This window comes from Aptenodytes forsteri, unplaced genomic scaffold (assembly GCF_000699145.1).
Source record: "Aptenodytes forsteri isolate BGI_AS27 unplaced genomic scaffold, ASM69914v1 Scaffold193, whole genome shotgun sequence".
Classification (NCBI taxonomy): Eukaryota; Metazoa; Chordata; class Aves; order Sphenisciformes; family Spheniscidae; genus Aptenodytes; species Aptenodytes forsteri.
This window is the reverse complement of record NW_008795405.1, coordinates 8,526,763-8,547,920: the sequence shown is the minus strand read 5'-3', so window position 1 is coordinate 8,547,920 and position 21,158 is coordinate 8,526,763. Positions and strand designations below refer to the sequence as shown.

General features: G+C 35.7%; 1 protein-coding gene across 1 annotated transcript in view; it reads left to right on the top strand.

Moving 5' to 3' along the window:
• EML5 (echinoderm microtubule associated protein like 5) overlaps positions 1-21,158 on the top strand; it is a 96,568-nt gene that overhangs the window by 73,032 nt on the left and 2,378 nt on the right. The window contains exons 31-42 of the mRNA XM_019472448.1: positions 3,227-3,305; positions 4,379-4,508; positions 5,211-5,309; positions 7,416-7,436; positions 10,303-10,476; positions 11,857-12,065; positions 14,066-14,223; positions 16,556-16,670; positions 17,166-17,354; positions 17,551-17,723; positions 19,006-19,168; positions 20,082-20,185. Coding sequence (XP_019327993.1) covers positions 3,227-3,305; positions 4,379-4,508; positions 5,211-5,309; positions 7,416-7,436; positions 10,303-10,476; positions 11,857-12,065; positions 14,066-14,223; positions 16,556-16,670; positions 17,166-17,354; positions 17,551-17,723; positions 19,006-19,168; positions 20,082-20,185 — 1,614 coding nt within the window. The remainder of the gene's footprint in view (positions 1-3,226; positions 3,306-4,378; positions 4,509-5,210; positions 5,310-7,415; positions 7,437-10,302; positions 10,477-11,856; positions 12,066-14,065; positions 14,224-16,555; positions 16,671-17,165; positions 17,355-17,550; positions 17,724-19,005; positions 19,169-20,081; positions 20,186-21,158) is intronic.

Sequence of the window (21,158 nt, the reverse complement as noted above, 5' to 3'; positions counted from 1 at the left end):
GAGATTGTAAGCACTAGAATTTGTTCAGTTTTAAGCAGTACTTATACGCAAAAACAAACAAAAAAACCCCACTCCAAAACCCAAACAGAGCTTTATTTGTTAATATTTTGGGAGGTCAGTGTGGCCATTTCAAAAAACATACTGGAAAAAAAAAGTTGTTCTTTACGAGAGAAGAGATTAATGTAAATTTACCTCGAATGTTTGATGAAGCTGTTTGATTTCCACCCCCCACCCCCAGCAACTTTTAGTTGCACCTGGGCTGTATTAGTTTCTCTCTGTCTCCTCATTTACTTGAATGAATAAAGGCAGGTTTTTATTCTCTGTATCACTGATGTGCTTTCAGAAAGCCTATTCCCAATACCAAATCTATGCCTTTCAATTTTTGTTCATGCATATCAGTAGTTTTACTTGATTGGATTGGATTTGATTCAATTTGAGTAGCATACAGTGATAAGAAGGCTTCTATGGCACTGAGAGATACCTGTTATCTCTTGATCAATGTATTTGTAACTGAAATTGCTCGCCTACTGTGAAGGTGGAGAACAAATATGGTGAAAGATTTTTTCCTCTGCAAAACTTTAGATGACCTCTCCGTATATACTTAATATGATAAACATTGAGACCTACTGGGAGTGTTTTCTGTTGATAATTTAGAAACTTCTAAATAAAAGTGTAGTTTCTTTATTTTTTTAAATTAAAAAGTGAGAATTTTAATCGTACTTAACGATACTATTGTTGTAATGTGACAGGCTAGATGAGAGGATGCTAGGAGTCACTGGTGACAGGACAGAAGAGAAGAAAGGACCTAGAAAATAGCTGGGGAGGCTAGGAATTTTGCATCAAGTCTAAGACCTTGAGACTTAGAGGTTGAGAGACAGTAGTGATTCAAGAGTGGTCATGAAATTGGATGTTGGGACTGATGACAGAAATCAGATGTATTCCTTGCTTCCTGTACGGGCCAACATGCTTGTGTAGATAATAAGTGCAGCCCAGACCATGCTTGATTTGCTTTTCCTCCTCTTTTCCAAAAGTTAGGAGAATCCTTTTTCACCTTCACAGACTAAGGGACAGCATGCTGTGGCTGTGAGCTAGGTCTAGGCTGTAACTGAGAAAGAAATTCAAATGCCTTGCTTTTCTATCTCGAGGTGTATGTGAATTCCTTCTAACTGAAGATCTCAGAGAGGAAAAAAAGATCTGTAACTGAGAACCTTCAAGAATGAAGTCTGGGAGTACATTCCCACCAGATGCATTTCAAGCAGGACTGAAAGAGTGTATTTAAATGCTGCTATCTTTTAATATTTTGTCTCTGAGTGAGGAGACCTTTAGCGCATGTCCACATTGGACTCCTTTTCTGACCTGCATTGCTGTATATGGTAGATGTCCCCAGATTTTGCCTTTACTGCCAGTTTATTAGAAGTCTGTTTTCCAAGAGTAAGAATTTTGGAGTAGCAAAAAGCAAGTGTTAAACTGCCATTCTTTGTGAAATTATAAAAGTCTTTCTCCATACTTCAATTAGCGTTCTTTGTTTTAATTTGCACTTATTTATGAATGAATATGAAATATGAGCCTTAGTTATTTTCCTTGATGCCCTGAATTTTCTTTTTAACTTTAAATTATTATTTCATACTTAGCTCTGATAAGAATTTGTTTAATGCAGCCCATATTCCCTCCCTGTGAAAAGACTCATTATGTTAACTATCCAGTGTAAAGTAGCAATATTTCTTTTTAGATCTGGATTTGGATTTCCTATTGTGAAGACTTTACATTTCATAAAATCTAGATTTATGATGCTGAATTAAATATTTCAAGTACCTCCCTCTGGCCCTATCTAACACAATAGCCAGTTTTAATAAACTTGATCATGTTTGGGTGATCCAGGCATCTGACAGACTTCTTTACCAGACAGAAATTTTCCGTCATCTGTTTTTCTTTTGTAAATTTTTTTTCCATAGGTACTTTACAGGCTTCTAAGCGTAGAGGAAGTAACTGAAGTATCTCAGAACACAGTTTATAGTTGCAGTATAATTTGCATTATAATATGTACAAATCTTTTGATTGGTGATACGACATCAATCTGTAAATTGTACTAAAATTAGGCAGGGAAAATGGAGGAATAAAGCTCAGAAAATGGTATTTTATTTGAATAACTGAAAAAATACTTTCCGATTGTAGTTCAAAATATACAGTGTACAAACAAATCATAGTCTGTTGTTCTTAGAAAAGACACAGTGATTATTTTGCATCAAAGTCATCATTCAAGAGCATGGATGGAATTAGAAATACTTCATACTAAAAAGGGAGTATGAAAGAAAGCTGACCTGTTGCGTTATGTGTGATATTAGTTTGTCACACCGCCTACTGGATCAAATCATCTGGATTTAATTGAATCTATACGTAGAATTTATTTTTAAATGAATTGTTCCTCTTAAGGGTCAAACTTACTGGTTTCTTTTCGTGGCCACATATGCAGTAAATATAGAATCAGTAACCAATGCTCCTGCAAATTACTAGAAATAATTGCATAATTTTGGTAAATAAAATGTATTTGTTTGTATGTTTCTTTGTATATGAACAGTTGAACATAATCTGAAAGATAAGTTACAGATATTTATCAAACATATGTAGTTGAGATTCTTAATTAAATCTGGACTATTCAGAACAGTGGAACATATGTCATGGCTAATATTCACGCATTTGCATGGTGATGGTTTACTTCCAACTAAGCATTGATTAATAATTTGTTTCGGTTGATGTAAGAGTGAATGGGCAGGTGTACCTGGGGTTCTTTACAAACTATTACAAAAATAAGAAAAGTTAGGGCCTCCTGAAGGCATGTGGGAACAGGAATTATCCTCTCAAGTATTGAGATTAATCAGGTAAGCCTTTAAAGTTTATCCAATAAAAATTGCTACAGAGAAGATGGAAGTACCTTAAAAATATAGCATGAAAAAGCTAAGAATATTGTATCAGTGGTCATTCATTGTAAAACAAGCTTTTGCATTAACCTCATGGATTGTTGAAGAATTGTTGGAAAACCTAGCATGTTAAACAAAGGTGGGGTTTTTTTTCCCTTTGACGGAGGTATTTCTTTTAAAGATGTATAGAAATACCAGTTAAGCAGGATAGGGCTGTAAGTTTTCCTTATGCAGTAGCAGGTTGGAAGGTACTGTGTTAGTATGGAATGGGTGACGGACAGCCTTCTCTTATTCACAGTTCTTTATTTCAGACCACCAGTTAGTAGGGCATTGCCACAGCCTGAGAAACTTCAGACAAATAATGTTGGGAAAAAAAAGAGACCTATAGAGGTAAGAAAAACACTGATCTCCTCTTCCTCTCCTTTTAGGATTTTTTTTTTTGCCAGAAATTGACACATTTGTGTACACACTAAATGATTGTTTCATTTTAAATGTATCAAAGATGGAAATATTTAATAGTGAGTAAATAGCAAAAAAAGTGGGAGAATCTTTTTTTTAAACTCCAAAAAGCCTAATACTACTTTTTCCTGCAAACAAAATGGAGCACAACTTAATTCTTAGTAATAATAAAACCTTTTAAGTGCAGTATGTAGAAAGCAATATATCCTGTTTAGATAACTGGATTGTTAATGTGTGTATTATCACTAATAAAAATAAGTATCTTTTACTGCAAAATATTTTAAAATTTATTTTAAAACTTTGTCTAAAATTCATCATTGTTACCAGTTTTAAAAAGATAATAATTTTTAAAAATCTATTAATGATGCCTTTAGCTCCGGCACCTGTTTTTTTTTCAGTACATGGCCAAAGCAAATAAATATACTCACTTTTGATTAATCTGAAGTGGAAATTTCATCTGACCTTGAAACATGCAGTTCTTCATGTCAGCTGAAATATTTTTCTATGATATGAAACAAAATGTTTGGTGTAGCTTAATAAATGGCCTTTTGCCATCAGTGTTCTAGAAGTTTTAGGCTGTAATTCAGCTTGCTTAATTGCCAGCTGGAATTAAATTGTGGACCAATGTTTGTCATTCTTTGTTTCTTAGTATCTTCTGCATCAGAAGAGCTGTGTTCTTCTTGGCTCACTGTAATTTATTTATTTATATGCATGTGTATGAGTATCTTTCTGTGTATATGTATTTGTGTGTATACACATAAATATTCTACAGCATCCACCAAACAGAGATGATAGGATGACATGACTGTGTATGGCAAGAATGAGCAGCAATGTAAGCTGACAGGGAAGGCAGGATCTCAGTTTCTGTTGGTTTGAGACCGTTAAACTCCTTTTCTTTTACTGCATAAGGACATACTTGAAAAATAAAATCCTGGAAAAGATGGTAAAGTTCATAATTGCTTTAAGGTTTTGATTATCTAATAGATGTAAATATCTTTTTTTAGGACCTAATTTTGGAGCTGGTATTTGGGTACCGAGGCAGGGACTGCAGAAACAATGTGCACTATTTGAATGATGGTGCTGATGTAATATATCATACTGCATCTGTTGGGATCTTGTATAATGTGGCAACAGGTAGGAGAAAACCCACTTGAGGAAAAATGTTTCTTCACACACATGGAGTTACAGTTTATGAAGTGACTGGTAGGCTTTAAATCTTACAGAAGTATGTGGGAAAATTATTATTTGTTGCTGAAAATTCAGTCTGTAGAGATGATTCATAATAGCTGCATAAGCAAACTAAATATATTGAAATGTTCCTGGTGACTGAATTTTGAAGGAAGTAAAGATTTGGTTATTTTGGTATTAGTTTTCTGAAATTTGCTTTTTAAAATGATCACAGACTAAAACAGCTGAACAATGGGGTCGTTATAGTTGTTTAATGTTTTTTCTAAGACTAAGTTAATTATTTTTTATTTGGCTTACTTTTCAGTCCTCCGTATCACATACATTCATTCCCAATAACCAATTTAGTTTAGATAACTTAGACCTTTTAAGGTTAACTTACTCCTTTTAAGGAGTAACATAATGCCATTTGTTTCTGTGATATTTAAGCAACTTGATGTAGAAAACTTGAGGGGAAAGTTCAGAGTTATTGAGTGTTATATGTTAAAATCGAGATAAAAAATCAGGAGTTTCTGTTTCCTGGTTTTAAGCTCCAAACTGCAACATCACCATAATGCTGTTTTCTAACAAATATTATAAATGTTTGAAACATTAGCCATGTCTGTGTGTGTATAAATGTTTTAATTAAAGTTGGACTTTTTTTTTTTTTAGGCTCTCAGTCTTTTTACCAGGAACACAATGATGATATTTTGTGCCTCACTGTAAATCAGCACCCCAAGTTTACCAATATAGTGGCAACTGGCCAAGTAGGTATGTTTGTATTTTTGTAAAAAGAAATTAACATAAGAGCATGCAATTAGGGCCTTGTGAGTTCACGATAAATCACAAAAATAGTTGATTACGCTATCTTTGTTTGTATGAGTGTTACTCAGTTACCTGTCCTCTTTATATGTTTCTGTGAGTGTAATATAATAGAGTTGAACAAAAAACATTGAGGCATGTAAGAAGATTAACTTTATCTTTTGTTTGGAGTGTTATAAAAAATATTTTTTTAGAAATCTTAAGCCCCATGAAATCAATCTGGTTTTATTTAACTATCAGCTTGTGTTAGGCCTTCCAAAGAGTCATAGCCCTTCCAAAGAAGCTTAATTGAGCTGTCCTTCACTTCTATATGGACTAACCCCAGAATTCTTAAAATAGATGTCACTTTATGTAGGTTTTATCTCATCAGGCAGATTTATAATACCTACTTACTGTTTTGATAATACATAGTTGTAATATTCTAGGCAGAACCAAAACCCTAATAGTGTTTCCCTACAGATGAATTCAGATTTAGGGGGGAAATATACATGTTTCATTGTAACATTAAAATTGATCTATGAACTAACCAGGTTTAAAAAAAAAAAGAAAAAGAAAAAGGAAAAAACCCACTGTGCATCTGCATAGTTGAACTAATACTGCTGTTTCTAAATTTTGCAGAATAGTGTAACTTTTGTAGTCCTACAACCCAATTGCAGTTTTCATACCTTCAATTGTTTCTCAGCAGATTCAAAAACACATTGTTTTCCTTAGTGCATAGAATACAAAAAAACCCTTAGTTAATTTTAGCCAGAATGGCTTTTTTTTCTGTAGGTTTGTTTTAGATGTTTCATCTAAATATGGTCAGTTTGTCAGCTTATTACCTGCTTCCCTCTGTCTTTTGAATTTTTATGTGCATGTCTCATTAAAATTGACTCATTGATAGTAGTAACTGCTTAGCTAAAATAGCTTCATTTCTTTGTGAGTTTCTTGCCTCACATCAATTTAAAGAAATCATTAAAGGAAATTATTTAAATGGAAAAAATTACCAGCAGATTTTTGCCTATGGTTTGATTGCAAAAAACGTTTGCAGGAATTACAGGCCTTCTATTGTCTTCAGGAATTTGCTTTTTCAGCGTATTTCTTATTCTGGCCCTGTGTGCCTTTCCATATGATAGAATATATGGGAAGAATGTAGGCATAATGTGAAAATTTGTTCTTTGCATGGATTTTCTTCAGTGTTCGTCTTACCCAAGAAGAAACACAGGACCTTTAATGCTTTTTTGTTTCATAATCATTTCTACATCAACTAGCAGTAGAACAATTTTAACTGTTTTGTAGTGTGGATTAAGGCATACAAATCAGGAGCAGATGACGCTTAAAAATTAAAGTACAAAAGAAACTTTTTAAGGAGAGAAATCGGAAAAATGGGCTGGAAGCAAAATATCTTTAAACAAAAGTTATTTTTAGATTCTGAACAGATGTTAATGAGTACATACTCCATAAAGAACATACTTAAATGCTGCTACTTTTCCTACTGATATGACTGACACAAACATAGCTTCACCATCATGATTTAAATCTTCAAAAGATTTACAGAAGCATTATTTTCAATATTTTTAAACTGTAATGCGGTTATGTAGTGTCTCGGTAATATTTCCCAGTACCTGAACCTTTATAATCCTGATTTCTTAATGCTTCTATAGAAGAACATTGGGGGTATTTGCCACTTGTCAAGATCAGACTCAAACATTACTTCTTAGCAGAATAGCAATCAGCATTTTTTTTCCACTTAATTTGTTAAAATATGAGTAACATGTAAAATACGTTTTTTATTTAGTTTGGCAGAGACCTAACATACACCAAAACTAGATTTTTGTGTTGTAACTCAAAATGAAAATCAAAATATATTCATTCTACTAATTTTTATTTCTGATGTGACCGCCTTTTATCAGTAATTGTTCATCTTTAACACTAAAAGCAGTATTGGTGCTGCTGCAATGCAAAGAGATGACATCAAGGTGTGTGTTAAGAAATTACACTAAATGTGGCATATATTTTCTTTAGCACTTATTTTATTTCTGGTCTAATTATTTTTCTGCTGCTTTTCCATTACAGGAGACTCAGCAGATATGTCAGGTAAGGGAAATAAAATTTTAACATCTTCAGGCGTAGTTAGCCTATCTAGTAGCCATCTACAGCTTTATAGAGCAATAAGTGACGTGAATTCATTTTTAGTTTATTAAAACCCTGTATCAGTCATATTACTGTCAGCACTGAATATAAACCACAACAGCTCAGCAAATTGTAAATATAGAAACAATTAAAATGTTAGAACACTCTTAAAAACTACTTTTGTTGTAACATACTCCCTTTTTGCTGCCCAGTGATTAGTGAGTTCCAATACATACTGCTACTGTAGCACTCCTATGTACGCTTGCAGGTTTCATAGACATGTTGGGGCTGACAATTAACATTTGTTTTAGACGCTCAATTGAGTATAATTTTAAATATGCATTTCTAAAGTAAATCCCATTGAGGAGGCCTAGGTGACTGAGTGAAAAAAACAATCACCTTTCACGTTTATGTATGATTGTCATGCAGTTATTACCACTGATCCAAAATGCTTGTTATGATGTCAGTTTAATTTTTTCTGTATCATTTTGGGTCTTTGACAGTTTGACAGTCTTGACTGAGCTATTTTTTATTAATATGTTGTTTTTTCAACTATAATCGTAAAAATTCATCACCATCATGTGTGAGTGAGTTCATTGTGGAGCAGCCACAATTGTCTTGTGACACATCTTCAGAGATGCATAAATGTGTGTTCGTGTGTATCTAGAAAGTATAATAATCCTCATGTGGATCTAAAGCTTGTTCTGTGAAGGACAAATGTACAATGGCACTTTTAATGTGTGTTGACTTCTTTTAAATATGCCAAATTGTGCTTGCTCTAAGGATGGGAGGAAGAATATAGGTACCTTTTCCCACACTTTTAAACTGTATCAAAGAAGCAGTGATGATATGGTTGTTTCTATGAAAGAACATCTCTAGTCCTGCATATAATGCCTGGAGACTTTCCCTCTCTCACTTGCCTTCTTCCTACTGCAACTTTAGTTTGAGCTTGTGTATATTACTAAATTCTGTTGTCACTGCCTGAAACCAGCACTCTTATTTTCTTCTTCTTTGCGGCACCATTAGTCTGGAATCCAAGCTGCTGCCTGCCTTCATTAGAAAGTTGCGTAGTTTCACTTAAAATTTATCAATGGCTATTTGGCACCTTTCTTACTGATAACTTCTGCTTTTCTAGTTCCAATTTTCTGTTGTCTACAGTGATGCAGGGGTTCTTGAAGCAGTAATGTTTGTAATAGGCTGGAATGGCAAATTAAGTTTCATAATGGCTTGGTATAGATTTGCTTCATCTTACTGAAGATATTTTTTGTCCTGCCATCCCATGGTAGCTTTATGTAACTTCTCCCAGAAGGAGATGACACCTTACAAAATCTCTCTTGTGAGAGCAGATGTTGAGCAGCTGGAGTACTCCACAAGCAGGCTGCAAGGTCAGGACAGAGTCTTTCAGAAGAACACTGTCAAGTAGGAGGACTCAAGAGTCCGTGTTCTCTGTCCTGTAAATCTTGCTCTGAAAGATTTTGTCAGTTCTTATTCATGAAATCTAGGTGAAGGTTTCTGTTTGCCACCCAAAAGAAAAATTTTGGCCAAGGTTACAGGGGAGGTGCACAGGCCAAGAGCAATACAGAGTTTTCCAAGGGGAGTGCTGAAAAGGAAAAAACAGTTCAGAGCCATAATAAAGCTTTCCCTTCCCTTAGCTTTCTATAAGGACAGCAAGGAGTTTGCTGAAAATGTTGAGACATGCCAGTTGTTGCCAACCCCTGCCCTTTCTGTTTTAATGGCATGTCTATACTATGCTGTAGGTACCTCTCAAAAGGTGATGATAATGGCATGTTGGTGCCATGGGAGGAAAGTCCAAAGGGAAGCAGAAGAAATTAGGAAGATTGTTCTAAAGACTGCTTTGGAACAGCTGTGGAATTGTGCTCAAAAACTTAGTGTCATGTGGCTAAAATTTTACCTAGGTCCCTGTGCCTACTGTTTCCCATCATATGTGTGCCTTTGAGGGACTAGATTTAGCTGATTAGAAACACAAAGCAAGGAGCTGAAATAGAATTTAGTTTATGTGAAGCTGGGTCTACGACAATAACTGGTAACCCCCACACTGCAGAGATCAGAGTAAAGAAGTTTGAGAGAGAATCTTACTGTCCTGGAAATGCCCTAGATGCTATTCAGAGATTGCAAACTATACATGGATTGCAAAATCTTTGGAGAAGGCATTGCGTTCGGAAAAAAACTAGTTGTCATCATAATAGAAATAATCATGTACATTAGTAGCATGGAAAGATGGTTCTTACTGCAAAGAGCTTGCAGTCTAAACAATGCAAACTAAATTAAATACCCTAGTTCTTCTACATCAGTAAGCAAGCTGATTATTCAGCTGACGTTCTCCTAAGAGAGCATGCATTTCAGACAGATGGCCATTTTGTAGAAAAGGAGATTTTGGCCTTGCACTGTAAACTAATTTCTCTGTAGCTATCAGTTGTCCACGTAGAAATTACATTCTTGATGATCTACTCAATATTTATGAAGATTTTTGAGTTAGCATGCTGAGCTAAGTTTTACTAGGAGAAAAACAGGAGAAGATGGCTTGGTTTCAGAGCTTCTGCTGTGCTTCAGAAGTCCAGTAACAGGTTAAGCAAAGTTTTCATCTCCAGTAGTGTAATGCGGCCAACTCCTTAGCCCTACTTAATGATCCTGTTTGCTGTAAATTGGTTTCCAAAGGGAGGCCAAAATCTCCTTTCTTTTCTTTATTTTCTTTTTTCCGTCTGACCAGAACAATTTTATTTGTCTTATTAAAAAATATTAACTGCTTCAATAAGCAAATCATTAGACATTTTCAAAACGTATACTAATTACATGTTTTATATTTGTGTAGCTACAGCTCCTTCTATTCATGTGTGGGATGCAATGAACAAGCAGACACTGTCGGTACTGCGGTGCTACCATTCAAAGGGCGTTTGCTCAGTCAGTTTCAGTGCCACTGGCAAACTGCTGCTCTCCGTGGGGCTGGATCCCGAACATACAATTACCATTTGGAAGTGGCAGGAAGGTAGGAAAGTGATTGTTTTTGTAGAATGTGTTTATATTGTTAGAGGTATGTTGGCTTGAGTCAAGAGCAATTATAACATAAAAATATCAGCAGATCAAAAATCGTTACAATAAATGCTATGCACTGTAAAGAAGAGGTAAGATAAATGTACTTACCAATTCTAATAACTGCTAAATATATCTCCTGGAACTGTTTTGTGTAAAGATCAAGATAGTTCACTGATTTCTCTTCATTCTTCCCCCCCCCCCAGTCATTTCTTTGCTGCTTGGTAAAAACTCTTTATAAAAATCTTTTTTGCTCCCAGAAGAAATTTGCTGTTCTTTTCTGTTCTTATTCTTCTCTAAAGACTGATTACTGACTAGGTTGTTGTACTCCTAAAATTATCCCCCCAAAACTGCAAATTGCAGGAATGTGATGCCAGTACAGCTCCTCTATGCAGCTATGTAATTGGTGTCTTAAGCTATACTACATGTTTTCAGATTGGCTTTGATCCGAGTTCAGGATTTAGGCTAAAGCAATTTGGTCAGCTCCTTTCCTCATCTCCTTTCTGTCTGGCAAAGCCATGCCCAGATTATGAAACTGATTCTCTAGTCTTAGGGGTTTATTTCCTCTCTCTTTGGAGATTTCCGTTGATCAGCTAGTATCTCTCAGAAGTTTAAAGATCAGCTATCAAGTTAATAAAAAGTGATCCTTCACAGTTTGTCTGCTAGATCCTGTGGAGCTGGACACAATGTCAAATTGCGTATTTATACAATCTTAGGTAGTATGAATGATGCGTGGTAAAAGCCCATGCAGCAGTTCACTGCCGTTTCAGTCAGAACGTGCCTGTGCTCATTCTTAAGAGTTGATACAGATTCAGCATGGCAGCTAAGGATCCAGATCAAGGAATCTTCATATGGGTCAAAATGTCTGATTTTTAACACCTCTGAAGAGACTGGAAAAGCATTACCAAAGTCAGTTTTTGCATTTTCTGCAGGAAGAAGAAAGTTTTCTAACTTCGGACAAAATTTGCAGAGAAGTCATTCATTAGTCTCTTGTAATTTGTCCAGAGTTTGGGATTTTCAGAGCGGTTGTAGGAATTTAAGAGGAGATGGAAATTTACTTGGATCCGAGCTCCTAATTCTTTTATAACATGAGGAAATTGAAAATTATAAGTAGATGGCACCTTCATTAGGTGCTACACTTTGCTACTGGGTCTTATTAAATGATTTTTTTTTTTCCCTGCATCTTAATTTAGTTTTAATTTAGGAGCAGTTTGTGCTTTTCTTCACGACCTGTGTGGTCTTGGATGACTCATCGTTCTCCATAATTTTTTTTTTTTTTAACCATAAATGTATATTTTTCTCAGGGAATTCAAAATGTCCATTTTCTTCTTGCCAGGTGCCAAAATTGCCAGCCGTGCTGGTCATAACCAGCGTATATTTGTAGCAGAATTCAGACCAGATTCAGATACCCAGTTTGTTTCTGTGGGAGTAAAACACGTGAGGTTCTGGACATTGGCTGGAAGAGCTCTTCTCAGTAAAAAAGGGATGCTGAGCTCCATAGAAGATGCCCGAATGCAAACTATGCTGTCTGTAGCTTTTGGAGCGGTACGTACCTTAACAAACTATTTCAAAATGCATACAAACAAAAAATTTTTTACTCTTCTGCCTTTATTCAGTTCAATGAGACTTTCATAACTTGCTAATGAGTATGTCAGTTGTTTTATTAAACTCAGTTTAGCATTTCAAATACTTGCCTGCTAGTTAGAACTAATACCAGCTTTCTTTAGAACAGAAAAGAAAAAAGATTATGGATTTGTATGTTTTGAAAAGAAACAAACATAGGTTCTTTGGACTGGTAATACGCTGCTTGGTATTTAATTCAGGTAAAACAAAGCTGACTCTAGACTGCAGGAACCAAACAGTACAAATGAGGCTAATTTTATGCCCACCTAGGGGTGATTATATTATAATCTGTATGCGTTACTACTTATGGGTGATCTGAGAGCAGCATTGTCCTGGGGCGTTCGTTAACATCTATGACTCTTAGACGACTGCAGTAGGGTCTTGTTTTGCTTTGTTTTTTTGTTTTTGTTTTTTTTTTGACAGATGTGGGCCTTGTTGCTAAGTTCCATGTCTTTGCCATTTCAGGAGTTGCTCTGTATGAGCAGCATTCATCTCTTCAGCTGGGCAGATAGCCACAGATTTCCTTTGTGAAGTGGTGCTTCTCTTTTATTGCGTTACTGTGTTACTGTCCTGCTTGCTGATCTGCCTGTTGGGTCCAGACTGAATTTATACTATTGATTTTGATTTTTTGAAATTGTAACTGGCCTGTGGTTTCATTTTACATGAGACTATCTCTCTTCCAGAGTGGTGTCTCTCTCTCTCAGGTACCTCTGATTTAAGAGAGGGTTCTACAAAGCAATAAGGTATCTTCCAAACGATAACTGTTAGAGATGCATAGCCCGGGCATTAGTCTGGGGTTTGAAAAAACCCTGTGAACTTTTTTATGGAGGGACAGATTCTTAGCATGAAAATCAGGCCGTATGCTGAATGTCCTGGAGTATGGTATGAGGTTGTTGGAGGATGCAAAGCTTGCAGGGGTTTTGTAAAAAGCTGAGCAAACTGAATAAAACCAAACCTGGTGTGTTCTCCATAATTCCTGTAGGGAGCAGTTCTGTGAGTGCTTTTCTTCCTTGATTTTGTGTCAGAAGGAGCTAGTTCAGGTGCTCCTAAAGAGGGGTTGGAAACAGCCCAACAGTTATGCTGTAAGGACGATCAGAGGGAGGATCTGCTCCCAAGTTCATTTCCAGTCCTCTTTTATTTACTCATTTATTAGGGCACCCACACACACACCCCTTTAAAAAAAGGATGTAGAACATCAACCCACCTCAGTCAAGGAAAGTGTTCCTGCCAAATCTATAAATGCGTCCTGGTACTCTAAAATATTACACATCATACTGAATTTGAGGATTGTTCACGTAAGTTACTAAAACAGTTTTGCTCAGTAACCAGTTCCTGTTGGTTTTAAGTGTATCCTAATAAATTGCCTTTAAATTTCAGAGGTAATTAAATTTATTTTATTACCTTTCAAAAACAGAAAGCAGAAGTAAAGAGGAGGCAGCTTTTAGTTCTGGGTTAAGTCAGACTTTTCTTCGTAAACTAATGGTTACTATAATCCAGTGAGTACCTTCACCTAACAACAAAAATGAATGCAAGCATAATGTACATAGCATGGGGGTGCAAATTGCCTGTTTGTGTGAAATGTCAAAACTGTTCTTGGTTTTCTACTTTTTTACCACAGTTTCCACACCTGATGGGCTGGAAACATAGATATCCCTATGGCTGAAGTTTAAGTCATTGCCTTTCTTCTTGCAGTGCAGAGCCTATTAGCTACAAGAAAGCATCTTTCAGACTTCAAGAAATAATATAGTAGCTCATTGTATTGTCCCTACAGGTTCTTATTACCCCTTCCACAATTTGCTCTTCTACAGCAGCAAATAAAAGCAATCTAGCCTAAAAGCAAAGGGTGATGATCTTTATTTCTGAATGTTCTTCTTCCTGCCTTACTCGGGATCAGATGATGAGTATATTTTTCCCCTTTTCAGAATAACTTGACATTTACAGGTACTATCAGTGGAGATGTTTGTGTTTGGAAAGATCACGTGTTGATACGAATTGTGGCCAAAGCTCACAATGGACCTGTTTTCACAATGTATACCACATTAAGAGATGGATTGATCGTTACAGGAGGCAAAGAAAGGCCGTGAGTCGTCTTCTTTCTTTTTTCTGCATGCACATGTGTTCTTTAAAAATGGTTTGGCTTCATCCCATCTAACACTAGGCAGTTGAGACATCAAAGCTAGAAGAGTAATCACTTTCGGATCCCTGAATAGTTGGTAGGAAAAAAAGTAGCCACCACCTCCAAAGTGCAGGTAAGCCCACATGAACTTCAAGTACCTATTTTTTTCCATTGATTGTAAGAGAAAGCCTAGAGTGGGTAGGATCCTGACCTGGGTGCTTTGCTTAAGTACCTAAAGTCAAGGGGGATGAATCAGAATCTAAATGCTATACAAGTAGTTCTTCATAATTTTAACGTCTAGATAACAGTCATCTTTCTATAGCACACGTGCAAGCTTCTTCAGGGATTTTATGACGACTTTACATTATTTTGGTTAAAAATAATAGGCAAGTGTAAAATAAATTATGTGAATGGATTATCAATTACACTGTATTATGAATTATACTGCATTACATCAGTCAGGTACAAATACATGAATTATCAAAGAGATGATACAGTTCTCCCTCCTTAAGCTGAAAAGGGCTGAACTAGTATAATCAAAAGTAGCCTTGAAATCACCTTGTAATTTTACTAAATGGTTCAGTGGTATTTATCACAACAGTATTATTTTTGAGAGAAGGCAAAAACCTTTAGTTTGAAATATAGCTTTAAGCATTAAAAAGTTACCTAGTCCTTGGTGGGTTACTTCTTTTTTTGAAGTTGAACTGAGGTTGTTAACCCAAGTAATTTGCACAACTGTGATTAAATAAATGAATGATAAATATTATAACAGTGTAATGCACAGCTTCTTTTAAAGGAAGGATCTGTTTAGTTATGAAGGCAGAGGCAAACTGTCTTCTCTCAAATCTAAGGTACAGCAGCATCCTTTGTTTCTGGGGTTGTAAGCAAAATATCTCTTCAAGCATTTTAATTTTTTTCTTAGCACCTTGCTAATGATAGAAGGAAAAAAAAAATGCTTCGGCTGTAATACAGTCCATCTGATGGCATGATAGTGCCCCATTTTGCAGGACACAGGCCACTTACTACCTTTTCCTTAAATAGTCCTTAAAGATCCTGCCTGATATTCAGACCCAGCTGAAAACTTATTTATTCCTGTGCTTGAAATATTTTCTTCTAGTATTTATAAAACATCACCGTGATTTTATTTGGAGAATGTTCTCTCTCCCACCTTAGCTTCAAAGCCTCTTAATAATTAGTATTTGACCTGAAAGAAACAGTAATGAATAACAGTAAGAAACAATAATTCGTCTCCTGTGGGAAAATGGAGTATTGAAAGTACACAAAACAAATTCTACATTTAGGAAAATGGCATGTTTGTTTCTGCCTTGGCTTTCTTAATTGCAGTTCACCAGCCTCTTTTGATAAAAACTTTTTGCTGAGTATGACGACCAATCATATGTCAAAACAGTGCTATGGGGAAGCAAAGAATATTGCGTTGCAAGGGCTAACGATTTACAATTCATTTCACTTCTTTTAGTAATAATAATACAAAAGCAGTAATTGTGATTAAACTTTATGGAGTTCTTTGTCAGGGTTCGTTCAGTAATCAAAGTTGTAACACTGGCAGCTCAATATTGTGGAACATTGTATTTTCTGTTGGGGGAGATTCTTTTCTCTCTGAAGACATATCAACTGGAAATGCCAGATTTATAACTGTTTCATTAAACATTATCTCCTTTTTAGAAACTTTTTTTATTTTAATGTGTTCTTTACTGAAATACCAGTTCTCTTGAAAGTGGGTGGAAAATACTTAGTGCTTTCGTGATTAACACTTATTAGTTGGGTATCTTCTGCAATTAACATTGTGTGATTTTTCTCCTGTATCTTTGTCATTTATTTCACAGCAGTGAAAATAATGAAATTTTCACAAAAGTGAAAATCTTTTGTCATTTATTTCACAGTAGTAAAATACATCTCTTTCCTGTTTCCCTCAACTATATTTTGATAATCTCTGCCTGTCTTATTATTAAGATGGCAGTTTGTTCACACACTTAACTGTTCCTTTGACTAGACAAATTCCCCAAGAGCTGCTAATTCAGACTAAGCTTAGCAGTGACCATCTTTCAACTTTGTCTGTAAAGTAGTACGACAAGGACTTTGAATCAGTATTTCTTGCTTAGCTAGGAGGCTCAGCATACTAACATCACCTGTTCAGTAAAAACAAATGGAATCTTTAATGATTTAAAACATACTTAAATGCCTCGTTTACAATACATTACATTAAATAATATAGTTCTTTCACACATTGTCTTTTTTGTGCCAGCCATTATACTCATGGTTGTTCCTGATTTGATAGATCAAAGGAAGGAGGAGCGGTTAAGCTATGGGATCAAGAGCTGAAACGATGTCGTGCCTTCAGACTAGAGACAGGACAAATGACGGACTGCGTTCGCTCTGTTTGTAGAGGCAAGGTAAAGCAAGCATCATGTCTTTAAAATAAAGCTTATAATTTGTGGATTGATCTATAGCATTAAGTATGTGATAAATTGTTTGCTTCCTCTTTCTCTTATCATTAGTATTTGAAATTAAAGGCTGAGCTAGAAGGTGTCTACAACTGATTTTACAGCAGAAAAAAAAATCTACTTTGGGAGATCTTAGCCTTACTTAAGATAATATTCTGTATGTATTTTTATTAAAGACTAACTAAAGATTTCTTTTCTATTCTTTTCACACTTCAAATATCTGACTTACAAGCAATAACTCAACTAGCTTCATGATTTATATACAGCTTTGTACTTCAATAAATCATAGATGAGTTTAAAAAATAAATTATCTTTGATTATTTGATTACTTGATTTCAGCAAACCTTCTTGACAGAACTATAGCTTTGGATTATATCTTTATTACTGTTCATCATGAGTAGTTAATGTATTATATGAGAGAGAATTCTTTCCCTCTTGTTCAAGGGGAAGATTCTCGTTGGGACAAGAAATGCCGAAATAATCGAAGTTGGAGAGAAAAATGCTGCATGTAACATTCTAATTAATGGTCACATGGATGGACCAATCTGGGGCCTAGCAACGCATCCGTCCAGAGATTTTTTCCTTTCTGCTGCAGAAGATGGCACAGTAAGACTCTGGGATATCGCTGAAAAGGTAGGTGTTGGAGAATAGTTGTTGTTTAGGAAAAAAAAAAAATCCTAGACTTGTGGTGGTGTTGAGGACTTGAAACTTGTTTTTTAATGTATTCTGAGAATAATCCATCTGATAGTGGCAAACTGTTAGCATAAGGTATTTTTTAAATATGAACAAATAGAAACATTTACTCTTCTGGGTTTTTATTTCTTCACAGAAGATGCTGAACAAAGTCAGCTTAGGACACGCAGCTCGTACTGTTTGTTACAGCCCAGAAGGCGATATGGTAGCTATTGGCATGAAAAATGGAGAATTTATTATCTTGCTTGTGACTTCTCTAAAAATTTGGGGGAAAAAAAGGGACAGAAGATCAGCTATTCAAGATATCAGGTCAGAAAATAGAATGCCTTTGTCTATTGTAGTATTCTAGAAATCTGTATTATTTTTAAAAAATAAAATTTTATGTTCTGAGGAGCATTGCAGTGATATTTCAGAGATCTGGAATCGATGAGTGAATTGTGGAGTTTGTGTGATTACTCTGATACCAGGACTAAAAAGGAAGGAGGAGGTACATGAAGATAAGAGCTAGCAATCAGTCAAAAAACAGGCAGTACCATAGGGGGAGTGTCAGATGATATTGCCAAGGGTTAGTTAAAATGAAGGGTGAATCGGGAAGTAAGTGGACAATAGGAACAGACCATCCTAATTAGGGGGGCGGGGGGGGGCAGATGAGAAGGTGTGAAAAGGAGCGGGGTGAGATGATGTGTAGGCGGTAAAATGAGATCAGAAGTTCACAGATGAAGACTGGATTGTGAGTGAGGATGGAAATGTCTGTCTGTCAGTTTGCTCTTTAATGTTTTTTGTTAGAAAGGAGTTAGCAGAAGTAAAATTTTGCTTCTGTTTCCTGAATGGAGGACAAGACTGTTCCTTCTGTGAGATAAATTGATTGTCATCAGCTCAGGGAAGCTTCTGGAGAGCAAAGCAGGGTGAGTGGGAGAAATACGAGCAAACAGGGATGTTGCTGCAAGAAGGCAGGAGAACCCCACTTGGAGTTAGGGGCTTGCTGGAATTAAAAAGCTGTCCCAACGTATGTCTCAGAGATAATAGAAATAAACAAACTTCCCTAGTAATACAAAAGGGGCTGTAAGGAATTTGTTCCGCTCAGGAAGCTACTGAGTTTCAAGACTAGAAAGGAAAAGTGGAGGAAAGAAACCACTGTGCAAAGATACATTGGGCAGATGAAAGATTTTATTTCACACCTTTTTATTCAGTACATTTTATCTAGAAGGTCTGGCTTTTCTTCATTTACAGCATTTCATTTTTCTAGTTTGTAGCTTGTAAGTATAGCATTAGAGAGTCAAAGTCATCAGGGGCATGTCACAAAGTTGTGAGAGTAATGAGATCAAATAATGAACAGAGTTATTCCAGAGATGTTTCCAGTTCACTTATATGTGACAGCTGTACCAAAATTATTGCCACCTTCTACTGCATTTATGTTCCCTGAAAATTTTATTTGTTTCAAAAGTTATTTTCCTTAGCAGACAAAATACTCTACCTCCCTCTTCAGATCTGGATAGCAGATACTTGAAATGCAAATTTGCCTGTGCTTCTCCAATATTAGAATCTGTTGTTAGTGCCGATCAGTGTTCATAAAACCCTTCTATCTGTTCAGGTTTAGCCCAGATTCTCGTTACTTAGCAGTCGGTTCCAGTGAGAATGCAGTGGATTTTTATGATCTGACTTTGGGTCCCACACTGAATCGAGTCAGCTATTGCAAAGACATCCCAAGTTTTGTGATCCAGATGGACTTCTCTGCAGACAGCTCTTATCTCCAGGTATCAGTCATTAATTGTTCAAGATACTAAATGGAAGACATACTCAAGATAGATACTCTGCAAGTATTCTGCTTTGACAGCTGCTAAATTTTGTAATGAAATGTAGTAGGTTACTGTCACTAGACTATTACTTTGTTGTAGTGATAAGTGGATGATGAAAATAGTTATCCTGGATATTAAATGCAAGAAATAAGCATAGAAAAGAGAAACAGATTTCAAAATCACTGTAATGTGTCTCCCTGCCTTTTTATCTCTGTGATGCTGATGGGCTATCTTAAAAGAGAAAAGAGTACAGTCTATCATTCTGGAAGCCCCAGAGACCTGTGAATTCTTCATATCCCTGGCCAGAACGGTAGCATTACACGTCATTTCAGTGCTGGCCTTTGTGCAGCAGCACCAAAATCATGGTGTTACAACTCCCAGCCACAGGGCTCAGGACATTTCTTAAAATCAAAATAAAGTAGGCATACTTTGCTTTCTACACTTTGTTCGCATCTGAGAGGAGGAATAAGCTTCTCTCACTTTCAGACCAACATCTGCAGGCTGAGAGGAATACCTTTGTGTCTGTTTTAAAGATACGAGTTTATTTTGCCTTACTTATACACACATACATACTAACACGCAATATATAGAGACGGTTAATATTATCTGCAGAATGCAAGATGTTTCAATTTTTTTTTATTAATTAGGCATTTCAAAATTGATGATTTCTTATGCTTTTTCACTGTTGCTTTATGCTTGTATAGATTTTTGAGAATTTTCAATTCATTGAGCAAATTTTATTAATATAGATAAGTTACTTACAGAGTAAAAGATAACTATCAAGAAAATGCTTTTCAAAGCGCTTTAGAATTGTTTCTTCATCTTTTCAAACAAGTTCATGTATTCTAAATTCTCTGTGGTCATCTCAAAGGTCTCTACTGGGTCTTACAAAAGGCAAGTCTATGAAGTGCCTTCAGGAAAACAGCTTGTGGACCAGGCTGTGATTGACAGAATAACGTGGGCTACTTGGACAAGGTAAATGATTGACACATTTACACCTGTTAAAACACTTGTAACTTCCAGGAGAAGCACCTATTGTTTAAAAGCATATTTCATCCCTTTGTTTAGTCAGATATTTTCTTCTAATGCACCCATCTGCTCTTGGCAACAGGATCAGGTAAGTACAGTACAGCAGAAGAAAGTACATAGCAGATTCCCTCAGTAGAACATGAGGTGTTTGACCGGTGAGGATATCTGATAAAAACTGATCTCTCTAATGTGTGCCTTTCTGTTCATTGTGTATCTGTAGCTTCCTTTGATGTATCTCCAGGAGCCTCAGTAGTTTTTCACTGCACTGTGCAGATTACCTGGAATACTGCACTATTTACTTCAAAATAGCGATTTGGGGATAAGAGTACAGGGAAAATTAAAACATATCAAAACATGAAAAGACAATACAAGACTGATAATTCAAGTTTTATTTACAGTATTACACTAATAGTATTTGTATATTAAAGTTGCTATTAACATTTGCATATTAAAAGGTATACAAAAGTACTTTTAAATGCCTTGAAGTTACTGTATTTCATTCAAAATAGACTTAGAAATTACATGAAGAATGATAACATATTTTATTTTTATTTCACATTTAAATAATTTATTTCATGTTCTGTGCAAATCTGATTTCCTGTGCCTTATTTTGATATGAAAACAAGAAACCTGTGTTTACTGACCCAATTCAGTATGTCTGAAGTAATCATTCCTTTTTGAATGTAGTGTACTGTGCTCTGATTTGGGGGGGAAAGAATGACAGAAAAATTCCCAAATCACTCACCTATTAACAAATGATAAAGTGCTTGTTTCTGTGCAGTCCTATAAGTATGCATATATATTGTAAGCACAGATGAATAAAAAGCAACTTTTCACAAGGCTTTGCAAAGGAATTTTTCTATAAATGTCTGTTTTGGAGTCTTAAGATAATTACATTTTCTGTTTAGGACAATTTCTC